The 14,004-nt window shown below is 35.1% G+C and overlaps 1 protein-coding gene across 2 annotated transcripts; it reads right to left on the bottom strand.

Moving 5' to 3' along the window:
* Nucleotides 1-6,497: 6,497 nt before the first annotated feature.
* Nucleotides 6,498-11,001, bottom strand: LOC145578648 (mitogen-activated protein kinase kinase 6-like). 2 transcript variants are annotated; one of them, XM_081635944.1, is made up of 8 exons: nt 10,843-11,001; nt 10,561-10,645; nt 8,819-8,953; nt 7,990-8,214; nt 7,717-7,899; nt 7,364-7,587; nt 6,877-6,922; nt 6,498-6,787 (listed from the first exon to the last, which is right to left on the bottom strand). In XM_081635944.1, exons 1-8 carry the CDS (start codon nt 10,914-10,916, stop codon nt 6,695-6,697), a joined length of 1,065 nt encoding a protein of 354 aa, XP_081492070.1. In that variant the 5' UTR covers nt 10,917-11,001; the 3' UTR covers nt 6,498-6,694. The 2 variants fall into 2 exon arrangements, 1 of the variants encoding a protein (XP_081492070.1); XR_014098896.1 differs by having other exon boundaries at nt 6,702-6,787; nt 7,013-7,587.
* Between the last annotated feature and the right edge of the window lie 3,003 nt (nt 11,002-14,004).

Below are 14,004 nucleotides of genomic sequence, written 5' to 3' on the forward strand. Positions count from 1 at the left end.
TGACTTATTTGTACCTTGTGTTTGCTGATTTCATCATTTTGTTGGCTAATATGCTTTTTTTGTTGGATGATATTCCGTCTCTTAGCTGATAAGTATTTCTAGTTGACTGATATATTCCTTTAATTGGCCGATATATATATATATCTTTTGTTGGCTGATAGGTTCTTTTTGTTGGCTGGTACATATTTATACATACTTCCTTTTTTAGTATTAAGTTGAGAATTTATCGACAATTAACGAGTAAATCGGTGTAATAAATAATTATTTATTGTCTTTTGTTTCTATTTTTAACTTCTTATATGCACCCCTATATATCTTTTTCCTTTATTAATATCTAATATAAGACATTTATTAGCTTATATGTTAATTATTTTGGCTTATATGTTGCGTCAATTATTTTGACTACTCCCTCCGTTTTTAAATACTTGTGTCATTTCTATATGTGCAAAGTGTTAGAAGAAATTAAAGAAAGTAATAAAATATGAAGGTAGTGAGGTTAGTGGAAGAATAAAAATTGTAAAAAGCTAATGAATGAATTAAATATTGTAAAAGCTGACTTTTATGAAATTTAGGAGAAATAGTTGAGAGAATAGGAGGAAAGAAAATATGAAATTAATAAAATTTGAGTTATGACTTTTATGTTGGGTCCACTAGTTGAGAGAAATGAATTAAATATTGTAAAAGTTTTTCACATAAGGAAATAAAACAAGTATTTAAAAACGGCCGAAAATGAATAGTGGAATAAGAGCCTGTTCTCATTGACTGAAATGAGCTGAACTGAACTGACTGAACTGAACTTATTAGCGCTGAAATAAACTGAACTGAAATGAATATTTTATGAGAGAAGGAACTTAGGAGTTGAACTGAACTGAAGTGAACGGAAAATAATTTGATGAGAATAGGGCCTAAGTATTTTTAAAACGGAGGGAGTATTATTTGATGGAGATAGTATATTACAGAGTAGTATTAATAATCAAAGTATTCTTGAAAAAAAAAAATCAAAATATTACTCCGTAGAATTAATTTTAGGAAAAATTGCAAAAAATTATACAACCTTTAACCGGTGAAAAATTGTAAAAAATAATACAACCTTTAGCCGGTTCTTTTTTAATAATACAATCTTTCGATTATTTTCTAAAATTATAACCTTTGAGGGGTGTTCATTTTTAACAGGCAAAAACCGGATGGTATCTTCTTTTTACAAGTTAATGGGACACGTGTTGCTTTATTATTTATTGAGCTTTTTTTTGTTTTATTTTTTCAACTTCTCTCCTTCTCCTAATCAACCACCACCAACTCGAGATTTTAACCCTTGCAACCACCACGAAAACCACCAAAGCACCCCTTAACTCACCCAATTCCGCTTACGCCGCTCCCTACCAGAAACCTCCTCTAAGCAACACGAAACCAACCCCTTTCCCTTCCCAACCACCACGAAACCTACCCTAGCTAATCCCCGCAACCACCACGAAACCCATCGAAATACCAAGAAACCAACCCCTTTCCTTTCCCAAACACAGATAATCCCCACACCGAGCAGCACCAAATCAAATTGGGGCTTAATAAGCTGCCATGGGTTCTTCGAATTGAGGTGAAATTGGTAGAGATTGGGGCTGCCTAAGGTGCGTTTATGGCAACAAGTTGCTGCGGTTTAGTAGGTTATTTAATATTTATCCAATTACATGACGACATGTGTCATGGGTAACCGGTTTAGTAAGTTATAAGTTTTTTTTCTTGTTTAAAATTGAAGCCCTCCAAAGATTGTAATATTAGAAAATAATCGGAAGGTTGTATTATTAAAAAAGAACCGGCCAAAGATTATTTTAAGTTTTTGCAATTTTTCCTTCATTTTATAAAGATTCGCATATACTTTTATATGATGATATTAAGATTGACAAATTCAAAAAATTACAAGCCATACACATTACACACTGGTCGTTCTTATCTAGTGATATGCACTTTTGGTGTTGATAAAATTGGTGTGATTGATGAATGTCTAAGAAATATGAAACCTGTCCCCTACCTAACTAGTCCTACGCTATTGACCTTCTCCTACTTCAATTTCTCTCTTTCACCTTTTTTTTTTTTTTATTTATTTAAAAAAATCTTTATTTTTTTCAGGCCAAGTGGACCATTTGAGATGCAGACTTGGTTGAGAACGTGTTTGGGACATTTAAGATCCATCTACATTTTAAACTATGAAAATGAAATTTGATTTACAAATTTATTTATTTATTTATTTTTTTTTGTGACAATAGTAACTACCAAACATAAAACAACAAACCACAAAAATTAAAAGGACCAAAACAGATCCCTACGCTCACAAGCTCGTTTGGCTAACCAATGGGCTGGTGTAACCCAGTCCCGAGACACTTTAGATATCCTGCAAACCGAGAGACCCTCAAGAATCCGACGAACATCACTCAACAACCATAAGCAAGAAACATCTGCTGGGCGATCATGATGAAGAAGCGAAACCATAGTAGCGCTATCCGTGTAAATAAAAAGACTATGAAATCCTTTGTGAATAGCTGCCTAAAGGCCCCATAAAAAAGCCCGAATCTCAGCCTGGAAAGCGGACGCAGCACGACAAGTTCTAGAACCACCTCCTAAAATTTCATGCGATTCAAACCTGCAAAAAATTCATCCTGTTCCCGCCGAACAATTTGCAGCAGTCCACGCTCCATCAAAATTAGGCAAACTTGCACATGATAATTCGAAGTACCTCGAAGACAAGTAATAAAACGAGGCACCGTAGGAATAACTCGGCCCTGCTGATCAGAAAAGAACTGAATAGACAACAGACCAGCTTGATCTCCACGAGAAATCCACTCATCCGCTATGGCAAAGATGGTGGTAGGAGAATAAATTGCATGCCTGAAAATGAATTGATTTCGCGTCAGCCAAATAGCCCATAAAAGGCATAAAAAAGAGCGTAAACCCCTCCATTGCTTAAGAAGACTAAATTTCGTCATCAAATCCGAGAACCATAAATCAAAAGGCTGTCTAGATAAGGGAGGGCCCTCCCACGACGGAAAACTACAAGTAAGAAGGTGTCGAATAAAGGAACAATCTCGAAAAAGATGAGAAGTCGATTTAGGAGCCTCCCTACAGAAAACACTAATGGGATTGACCGGAACACCTCTCAGACACAGGAAGGCTAAAAGAGGCAGGGCGTTATGGAGAATCTTCCAACAAAACACCTTCAGTTTCGGAATAATAGGCATTCCCCACAACTTTTTCCACCAAGCGTCCGAAATAGGCTGACTGATAATATTTTCCATCAAGAGACGGGCGAGCAAAGTGTAGGCAGACTTAGTGGAGAAGCTGCCATCCGCGTAAACTTCCAATACACAAAATCATCCAGCCGTTGAGGGCGTTCCTCTGACAAAATACGGGTCGCCGTAGGCGGATAAAAAAACTTGTGAACTAATGAAGGTTCCCACGCGTAAGAACGCGGATTCATGATTGAAGACACATGACTCAGGACATCCGACCCACCAACACCAGACTTAAACCGAACATGGCCCCCCGGGGCCCAGTCATCCTCCAAATTACGCACCTTAGAACCTGTTCCAACTTTCCAAGCGACACCCTTGACTATCGTTTGCATTCCTAAAGCCAAACCCTTACTTCCCCAAGATCTACAAACAGTCCTAGCTGGAGGCAAAGCCAAGAGGGAGGGACACTTTGCAGACAAAAGCTTAGAAACAAGAAGTTGGGGATGTTGTTGAAGGCGCCAACACTGGCGAGCTAACAAAGCAGAGTTGAAGTGCTCAACGCTACGAAGACCTAAGCCGCCCATACCCTTAGGAAGATGCAACAAGGAGGCTGCCCGAAAAGTCATTCCTCGCGAGGGTTCAGAGGTCCGCTACCAAAACCTAGCCAACATGTTATCAATGGTGCGACAGATCAAAGCAGGCACTTTAAAAACAGACAGAATGTGATTAAAAGAAGCCACCAACACTGAATTAATGATAACCAACTAGGCCGCAGCAGAAAGCTGAGCTGAACCCAAATCTGCAAGACGCTGAGAGATTTTATCAACCATAGACTGAAACTCAGAAATCTTACGTCGTCCTAAATCGACCGGCAAACCTAGATAAGACCCAAAAGACTCCTTGCTTCGTAACTTGAGGCAGCCAGCTAAATAATCTCGATAATCAGGGGGAGAATTCGGGCTAAACTTAACAAACAACTTCTGCAGGTTGATCATTTGGCCCGACATATTACAAAAATCAGACAAAATGCTAATCACACGATCACAAGCATCAGGAGAAACCTGGAAGAACAACAACGAATCGGCTGCAAAAAACAGATGAGAAATGGATGGTGCCCCTCTCGAAATTCGAATACCTTGAAAAAGAGGTTGATCCTCTGCTCTGCGGAGCATAGCAGAAAGAACCTCCATACAAAGAACGAACAAGTAAGATGATAGAGGATCCCCTTGACGGAGGCCGCAGTGGGGATGGAAAAGCGGTGAAGGGTCACCATTGACCAAAACTTGATAAGAGACCGTTGACACACATTGATGAACGATGTGAATCCAGTATGGTGGAAAACCAAAGGTCTGTAACACCTTAAACAAAAAGTTCCACCCAACTCTATCATAAGCCTTGTTCATATCCAATTTCAACGCAGCATAAAAACGTTTACGGGCTTTAGAAGCATTCATGAATGAAAGAACCTCATGTGCCATCAATGCATTGTCTGATAATAATCTTCCCGGAACAAAGGCATTATGATAATAATCTTCGATTAATTCTCCCTTCCTTGATTTCCGATTTACAAATTTCAAAATTTTAATACAACGTGTTGCAGTAAAGTTGGAGATATATGCTTATAACGAGGTTCAAAGTAAAAATTATTCCCTTTATCCCTATTTTTTTTGCCCCATTATAAATACTTGGGTTAAACTGTAAAAATCTATTCTTAAATTTTCATTAATCAATAAGAGATACTGTAATATAGTCATGTGGCGTCTTGTTAGATTCGTCTCATTGTATATATTATTAATATCAAGTTTACATAATTTTTACGCATATAGAAAATTAAGTTATATAAACGTGTCTTGAATACCGTGTAAAGTCCAATGGGCAAAAAAATTAGGGATAGAGGGAGTATTATATAGTTTAATGTACTCGTATGAATTATCTCATTACACGTACGTAGTAGTAATTAGGGATATACTCCGTATTTATAATATAGTGATGTACTCCGTATCTGTTAAAACAATCAATTGTCATGGCCTGTTCTCATTGACTGAACTGAATTGAATATTTTATGAGAGAAGGAAATAAGAACTGAACTGAACTTATTAGAGCTGAACTGAAAATAATCTGATGAGAACAGGGCCTAAGTATCAAATATATAAATTATGCTTCTCCATCAATGTGACTTTTAACTCAAGTATAATTTTTGATATAGGACTACCATACTATTTTGATGATAAAACAATATGAATAGTTCATTTTTTGAATTTATAACATGGACACAATTACTCTTTTAATATCTACAATGCAAATATTATTTTTGAAAAATTTAATCCAACATAAAATAAAAGAGAAATTATTAAATAAAAATAAACATTACATAAATGAAAACAAAAAATTGGATAATAAAGAAATACACTTTATTACTTGAAGAAAAATAAATCAATCATAATGATAGTCATATTTCAATCGAGCACTATAAAATTTTCATAGGATGAAAGGAACATTAAAAGATTAAACGGTAAGTAAATAACTAATTGATCATACGAGTACCAAAGAAGGGTAAATTGCAAAAGAATTTAAGCATACAGTAGCTAAAACCCATTTGATCGAGTAATAAATAAGTCCTTAATTGTTGCCTTTTGTTATATTCCAAGGAGAGTGATGTTAGTGATAGAGATATCTTCAATTAGGAGAGTGTACGGAGTATTTTCTTAAAAGTAGATAAAAGAGCAATGATAACTACCACCTATGTTTATATAATCAAATTGATTAAGAATTTGGATTGGATACAACAGAAATTGTACATTTGATAAGTGATAACATTTGTGTGATATTCGAAGCATCCACTTGTAGAAGACATTGCATAATTATCTAATAGGGTTTACACTTTCAATAGTCAAGCATACTCATTTCGTTTGACGTATGACAACGGTAACTTTTTACAAGATCCAATATGGTGAATAGTAATCCGTAGATAATAATATATCGTGTACTATTTTATGAAATTAACAATCTTTGATCTTAAGCCGTAAATTATGATATTTATGGGAAAAAGGGAGTAAAGTGCTTTCTAAAATCTCAACTATACGAAGTATATTTTATGAAGTTAACAATCTTTGATCTTAAGCCGTAAATTGTGATATTTATGGGACAAAGGGAGTAAAGTGCTTTCTTAAATCTCAACTATCGGACAATTTTCTCAAATGGGCTTTTAACCAAGTGGACTTGAACATATTAAGGCCTAGGAACAGAAAATGTTGAAAAAAATTTCGTTCATGAATCCAAGTCTGTGATACAAATATGACAGCATTCAATTCTATCCTTTCTACAATCCTACTAAATGAATGATTGTAATTAAAAGATTGTTTGCTTGATTTATAAGTCTCACCCAGTTTACTTTCACATAGTATAAATGTATAATAGTAAATTCTGTTACATTAACTACAATAATACAATGATTGAAACGATTGTAAGTAAACTTATCTTGAAAAATTTACAGGGGACTCTAAACTGCCAACCAGAATCCCCAGATCGATATCTTTGTCTTCAAATTTTTTGATGAATGAGTGATTCTGCAGCCAACAGAAAAGGGTTTAGTAGACAGTTCAGTAGAATTGACGAATAAGAGTAAATCATCTATATAAGAGATATGAGTGCAAACCAGAAGGTCGGAAGATGTCCATCTGTCTTTTGGGTCCTTTTGTATGCTGCAAAGGGAACTCGCAACATGTTAGATTAATTAGAAAGAAAAGCTCAGCCAAAAATCAAAATGATTTAGGCCAAAGGGAACTCTTAACTGGAATAAGGCATTAGGATATCCTCCATTGCGAATCTCAAAGGTCTAGTGTTTCCAAGCTACAAGAACGTTTTCTATGAGCCTTTATTATGCTACGGCCTCACCAACTTACCGAGATACCACCACCACCCCAATATTTAAGTAAAAAAGGACAAGCAAGATAGTAGCTACTTTCCCAAAATAACACATAGATCATGTAATATGTTCCAGTAGCAGGTAGAAAATCACAGTTGAAAAAGGGTATGCTACGAAGGTACTTGTTCAGAATGGATGAGACTCGAAGAATTTGAACAAATATGCATCATAGGAACCAGATATTGGTCTCAAAGAGTTGGTGTATTTAAGGTCTTACCAAGCAGATATAAAGGAACAAAACTCTGGAGAGAACTGATCAGATGGGGCACTAGGGGCTGGGCTTCCTACAATAGCGGCCAAAAGCTCAAAATAGCTCGGTGCACTTTGCTGATCTTCAGATTGTATGTAGGGAAAACGCCCAATGGCACACTCCAGCATAACCAAACCCAAACTCCAAATGTCGCAACTATAGTCATAAGAGCTTCCACTAATTCTCTCCGGCTGGACATGACATGTTAGGCACACAATTCATGTAGTCAGCTTAGAACATGCACAAAAATGTTTGTAGCAGGTTAATGAATTACCATACCTGGACTGTAGCTTAGAATGAGAAAGGTAATTTCAACTTACCGACATGTAGTTGTAGGTACCAACAAATGTGTCACGTTGACCCATTGAGCTAGCTAACACTGCACTGACACCAAAGTCGGTAATCTTTACTTCTCCTTTGTGATTTACTAATAGATTGGAAGGCTTCATGTCCCTATGTATGACATGCCTTTCATTATGCAAGTATACAAGACCTTGTAAGACCTGCAAAAAAGAACAAAGCTACTCACCCAGAACAAATAAAATAAGGGCCTATATGCAAAAGCATTGATATGAAATACCAGAAAAAGATACCTGCTTGCAAACAACTGCAAGATAAGGTTCAAGGATTGTCTTGACTTGTTTAATGACATCCGCCAAAGAGCCACGATCCATATACTCTAGAACTAGAGAGAATGCTCCATTGTGATAAAAGGAATGATAGCATACAACTATATGAGGACACTGAGATGACTGATTAATCTTCAACTCCTGTACGATTTGTTTACGAATCTCCTCTTGTATGTTCATCTGGATGACCTGTCACAAGTACAAATAATTCCTTATAGATTCAATGTGAATGATCTTATTAAATTGCAATAGCATATGTATATATTAGTCACATACTCACATATACTGATAAATATTATTGAATAAACTTTGTAATTTCAGGAATGTTCATTTAAAATACACTTTGTAACTTAAGACAATCGATTTGGAAGGCTCCTGTTAACTATGGCACATGCCAAATTAAACAGAGGTAAAAGGGGATAGCAACTGATCTTGTTGCCCAAAATTACAAAGAAGCAGCAAATCAAACAACAATGCCAACATTAATATGACAAGCTACAAAGTAATTGTCATATTGTAGTGCATTTTGGTTTAGGAAAAGGAATGCAGCACGTTTTACACTCCAGGGCTCCAGGCCAACATGAACTTGAATCTGATATAATTGTTGACTAAAAAGCAAAAGATTCACCTTAGACCATCCTTCATTATTAAGATGCTGATTTTTTGGCTTTTACTCTATAATCCCCCCCCCCCCTTCTCAAAAAGTAAAAGAAAGGTTGATATACATCTAAGAATAACAGATAGGCACAGAGTAGTAGATCACGAGATATTAAACAGCCATAAATACAATTACCTTCAAAGCAAATAGTTTCCCAACCCATTTATGCCGAACAAGCTGAACAACGCCACCACTTCCCTTGCCAATGACCTTTACAGTCTCAAGATCTTCCAAGGTAACTTGAAAGTCAAGCTCTTTAGCATCTGATTGCTGTTCAAACAAATAACATTAGTTCAGAAATTTTTGAAGAAAAGAAAATCCCGATACTCCATCATGATTATGCACTCAATGCAGAACAGAAACTTTAAATTGTTGAGGCTGCTGATGAGTTACATAGATCACAAGGAGCACAGGAGAGGTTCACTTGCTTCTGCTTAGTCATGTAAGGCAGAATACCAGATAGATTACCCATCTATGAAATATATGATATTGTGCTATTATCCAGCTATATAACTTGTGTTAGTCAAATTCAAACCATTCATATATATAATATCATATAACTAATATATAAAGCTAAACTTTTAGCTAGGTCACGAGCGACACTTGGCATTCCAACTTTTCGCCAAGTGTCGCGCCACGTAGGATTGATTTAAATAAAATTCATAAGATAAAAAAGTTAGTTTAGAATTCTATTTGGATGGAAACTTAGGATAAAATTGTTAGTTTAGAGTTTTATTTTTGATAAAATACCAATATTTCAGATATACAAATTGAATTATAATTTTATTCAAAAAACTATTAAATTATAATTCTAAAAAATTATAATATAAATTTATTTTTAATATCATGATATTTTTTGGAGCGAAGGAAGTAGTTCAAAGCGTAAAACATCCATTTATAATATATACTAATCGGTTAAAATAATATACTTCACAATCTAATAGAATTTTATTACTATGTAGACCTGTCAATTAGGGGCAGGTCATGAGTCATCTCAGATTGGGTCACTTTAGGTTACGAATCAAGAAATGTTCAACTCTTGTCCAAAGTTTTGGGTCGGATAAACTCAACGGCCTTTGAACATTTATTTTTTAATTTATTTTTTTGCTAATTTTTTTTTATTTTTATTAATGTATTAAATCGAACATTTCCACCAACATTATTATTAGTCATTACATGCCTACTAGATAAGTAGATAGCAAATCGTCACAAAAGCACATCAATTCCTCACTAATTTTATATCAAGGATATATTTTAAAATTTGGTATATAGATTAAAAATTTATCTTAAAATTCAATAAACAACACGGGTATTGCTCGGGCACAAAACTAGTATAAATAAAACCAAATCGTAAATTTATGAAAAATATAAACGAAACCATGTGCCACGAACCAGATTGCATTCGTTGACTCCAGGATTATAAATTATCTACTCTACCAACTGAAAACGCTAGCCAGAAGCAACTTACACTACAATGTGGCATTCATGTTTAAGTTTTCAATCAATTACTAATCGGTATTATATAAAACTATGGTGACTTGAGAATTTTCAATCATTTTCTCTACCAACTGAAAACACTAGAATGAAGCAACTTATGCCAAGACAACTAGTACTATATGCCATTCATAAGTTAGTGTTCAATCCAGAGATTATTCAGGACTAATGGACATCATATTTGATAAAGTCATACAGTATCTCAATCAATGCTCAACAAAATTGTCAAAGCTAATACCATTTAAACCTGAAATCGACAAGCTGAAAACTCCCCACTAAATTCAGTGATGAGGCACTAATAGCACACACTACTTAAACATCAATTAGAAACTAGCACAATGAACAAAACTGAATTAGAATTAAAAAGAATAGCAGAAATTTACACGAGGTTCTTTACTATCAGATTTAAGCCGCAACCCTTTCTGGTTCAGCATCAAATCACCATCTTGAAATGTCCCACTCGCACTCCTGAAACATCAATTTCAATTCACTCCCATTTCCCAGAAAAATAAAAAAAAAAAATCAAATTAAACATGTAAAATCAATTAATTAATTCGGAAAAAGAAAAAAAAAACCTAAAATAAAGTAATTGCAGTTAATCAAATTGAAACATGGGTTACAAAATTGGGGGAGGAGAGAGAAAGATGACATCAAAATGAGCTTACAAGAAGCTAGTGATGGGAGTTTCTTGAGCAGGAAGAGAGAGCTTGAGCTGCTTCAATGGCGTCTTCGTCTTCATTTGATCGGTCGGAATTCTGAGTTTGTCGAAAATTTAGGGTTTAATAGAGAATGAGAGAGAGAGTAGAGAGGATTTTGAATGAGGATGACCGCCAAAACGAGGAGCATGGACTATGGAGTATCATAATGTGGACTCATTTTTTGACTTTTTGCTAAATAAATTGATTTTTTTTTGTTTTTTTTTTTTTTTTTACAATGGGCAAACAAATGGGCCAAGAGGGTGTTCCTAGGCCCATTTCTCCTTTCTAGCCTTTTGGGCTAGATGGTGGACTTTGGTGACCACACTTCTTAGTACTTTATTACAACAGAAATAAGAAAAGACGAGGTAGAGATCGTGTATTTCTTGTGCTAAACTACGAACCTCCCATGGCGCTTTGTTCGGTAGTCGAATAAAATTGACTGTTTCCAAGCTGTCCGTATAGACCCTGGCCAATGTATCAACCTTCCTAGCTTGTAAAAGACCCTCCCTGATGGCTAATAGTTCAGCCTGCAATGGCGATTGAGCAGTAACATACTTCCCTCCTTTAGCTAGGTCCCCATTAGGTGTAGTGATGACCCACCCAATTCCTGCCGTTACCTTTCCCTTATTGTCCTTCTTCCAGGCCCCATCGTAACTACGAGTGCTTTTTTTTCTTTTTTTTAAAAGAAAATAACTACGAGTACTTTAGACCTTACAATCGGGTTATTCGGATTGACAGATATTGAATATGGGAGTATGGAGCCATCATCAATCAGCTATAGCAAGGGAGAATCTTCCTCCCGCTTTCGGTAGAGCAACGACAAACACGTAGGTCGCACCTACCCCAAGCCCGTAGGCTTCCCGAGTCTGTTATCCAGTTTGAAAGCAATCAATGTCGTCTTGTCATTTCGAGTGAACCATTCACACTTAAGGTCTGTTTCGATTTACTGAACTGAACTGACTGGGGCTGAACTGAACTGAAATGAGTTATTTAGAGAGAAGCAAATTAGGAACTGAACTGATTGAACAGAAGTAAACTAAACTGATTGACCTAAACTGAACTGAACTAAAATTAAGCTGAACAGAACAGACCCTTAGAAGTCTATGACCTATTGTTGTGAATGCAGCCTCGAAATGCTTCATTGATCACTTATGATTTTTCCAAAACTGGAGAATTTCGAGTTGAGTTGATCAACATGTAATCGGGTCAGATCAGATTATTTAACTATTTTTTTTTACCCAAGATTATTTAATTTAATTTTTTTTATTAATGTGTGATACTAAGTTTCATATGTGGTCGGGGTGCTTAATATTCAAGGGGGACCCCCCAACCATCGAGTAACCCTTAACCGATCGAGTATTCCTAAACCGACTAAGTAACCCCTGAATAAGTAACTTTGGCCATACAATATATTCAAACATACAGAAAACAGGTCGTAGTCAATGACTTATTGTAACCATACAAATAGCCATAATCTTTAATAATTTCGCCCACAAGAGAGTGGGTGAGTAGTATGGTTAGCATAGTTAGCAACACTCTTATCTACTTTTGAATCCACATCAAAGATGATCTTCCATTCAAAAGTTATGATGAGATTTTTACCTATAAAATTTGAAAGTTTTTAAGAATTTTATTGAAGTTATTTTATTGAAGACATTTTATTGAAGACACTTTATTGAAGTTATTAGTAAAGTAATATCTTGACCGTTGCAAATTGCATGTACTCGTAGCATGTAAAAGACACAACAAAACCACATATTGCAAGCAAAGAACCCAAATACTCCTAATAAACTATCATAAATAACCTTTTCTACTTATTTAAAAATACAGGCACTGAGCAACAAAAGAATCAAAAGAATCAGAAGAGAAGAGCTTTCAGCCTTATCAGTGTATCATAAATTCACAATAATATACCAAAATTATTCCTCCGTAATATTAAAATGAAAAATTGCTTCATTTGTCCCTAAATATTTATCTCTTATGCATTTGTTGGCTTTGTTAACTTTTGGTTGAGTGAAATTGATAAGAGATAAAAGCAATAGGATAAATGTCTATATTTTTTCTTAACTACTTCTACTCATATACTATGTATTTGCTATGTGAAGTTAGTTGAAGATGATTTTTATGAGTAAAAATTAATTAATTAACAAAAATAAACTTTAATCAAAATATAATACTGTAATTTAAACTTATGTTAATTAGGGGAAGAGAACAAGACTTACCGTGTTTCAGTATTACACAAAATATATATTATGTGTGTGCATGCGCGTGTGAGCCACTAATGACAATTAATATAAACATGATTCGATTTAAGAATTAAAGTGCTTAAAGGAATAAATTAAAAAGGAATTTGGGAGCACTCCCCAATCTCTAAAGTTTAATTTTCTCCATCCACATTTATTTAATTGAGTTACCTTGAATGGGTAATTACTAATTAGATTTATTTTAGCATGTAGAGTAGGCGTAGTATTTAAAGTAAAGAATGATGACAAGAGTAATGTTTAGGAACAAGCTAACGATGGGTGCGAATGTGCAACCTAGGGCATGTAGACCTAGAGGTGTCAAAACCGAACCGATTCGAAAAAAACTATCCGTTTCGAATTGTAACCGATCCGATTTGATCCGAGAAATTCAAAACCCAAACCCAATTTGTAACCGAACTGAACTCAACCCGAATCCGAACTTGACCCGATCTGAACTTAACTCGGCACTGATTTGATTTGACATGAACTCAACCCGAATTTGATTGACCCGACCTGAACTCAAACTGAACCGATTTGATCCGACCCGAGCTCAACCCGATTCAAAATTGACCCGGCAAATAACCGATCTAACCCGATCTGTTTTGACCCGAACTGATATTAACCCGACCCGATTTTAACTCGATTTGATTTTTACCCAATCCGAATTTAACCCGACCATAATTAATTGTTGACCTTTTTATTCAAGTTCTTATACTACTATATTTACTAATTATTAATAAGTTAACGTTTTTTACTACAAAGAAATAATCCGGAGTAACAAATTTACTTCATGTATATACCAATTACTACCTCCGATTTTTTTTAGTTGCAACTTTGGGGTATTATTTGAGAGATATAAAATATTCCAAAGTTGCAACTAAAAAAA

Source organism: Chenopodium album, chromosome 14 (genome assembly GCF_948465745.1).
Source record: "Chenopodium album chromosome 14, dcCheAlbu1.1, whole genome shotgun sequence".
NCBI classification, from domain to species: Eukaryota; Viridiplantae; Streptophyta; class Magnoliopsida; order Caryophyllales; family Amaranthaceae; genus Chenopodium; species Chenopodium album.

Bases quoted from the DNA above. Each gene is read 5' to 3' on its own strand.
- LOC145578648 (XM_081635944.1), bottom strand. From the start codon at position 10,916: ATGAAGACGAAGACGCCATTGAAGCAGCTCAAGCTCTCTCTTCCTGCT. The intron at 8,954-10,560 runs GTAAATTTCTGC...TTGTTTGAACAG, and splicing joins CTGATAGTAAAGAACCTCGT to CAATCAGATGCTAAAGAGCT. The intron at 8,215-8,818 runs GTAATTGTATTT...TACTTGTGACAG, and splicing joins GGAAACTATTTGCTTTGAAG to GTCATCCAGATGAACATACA.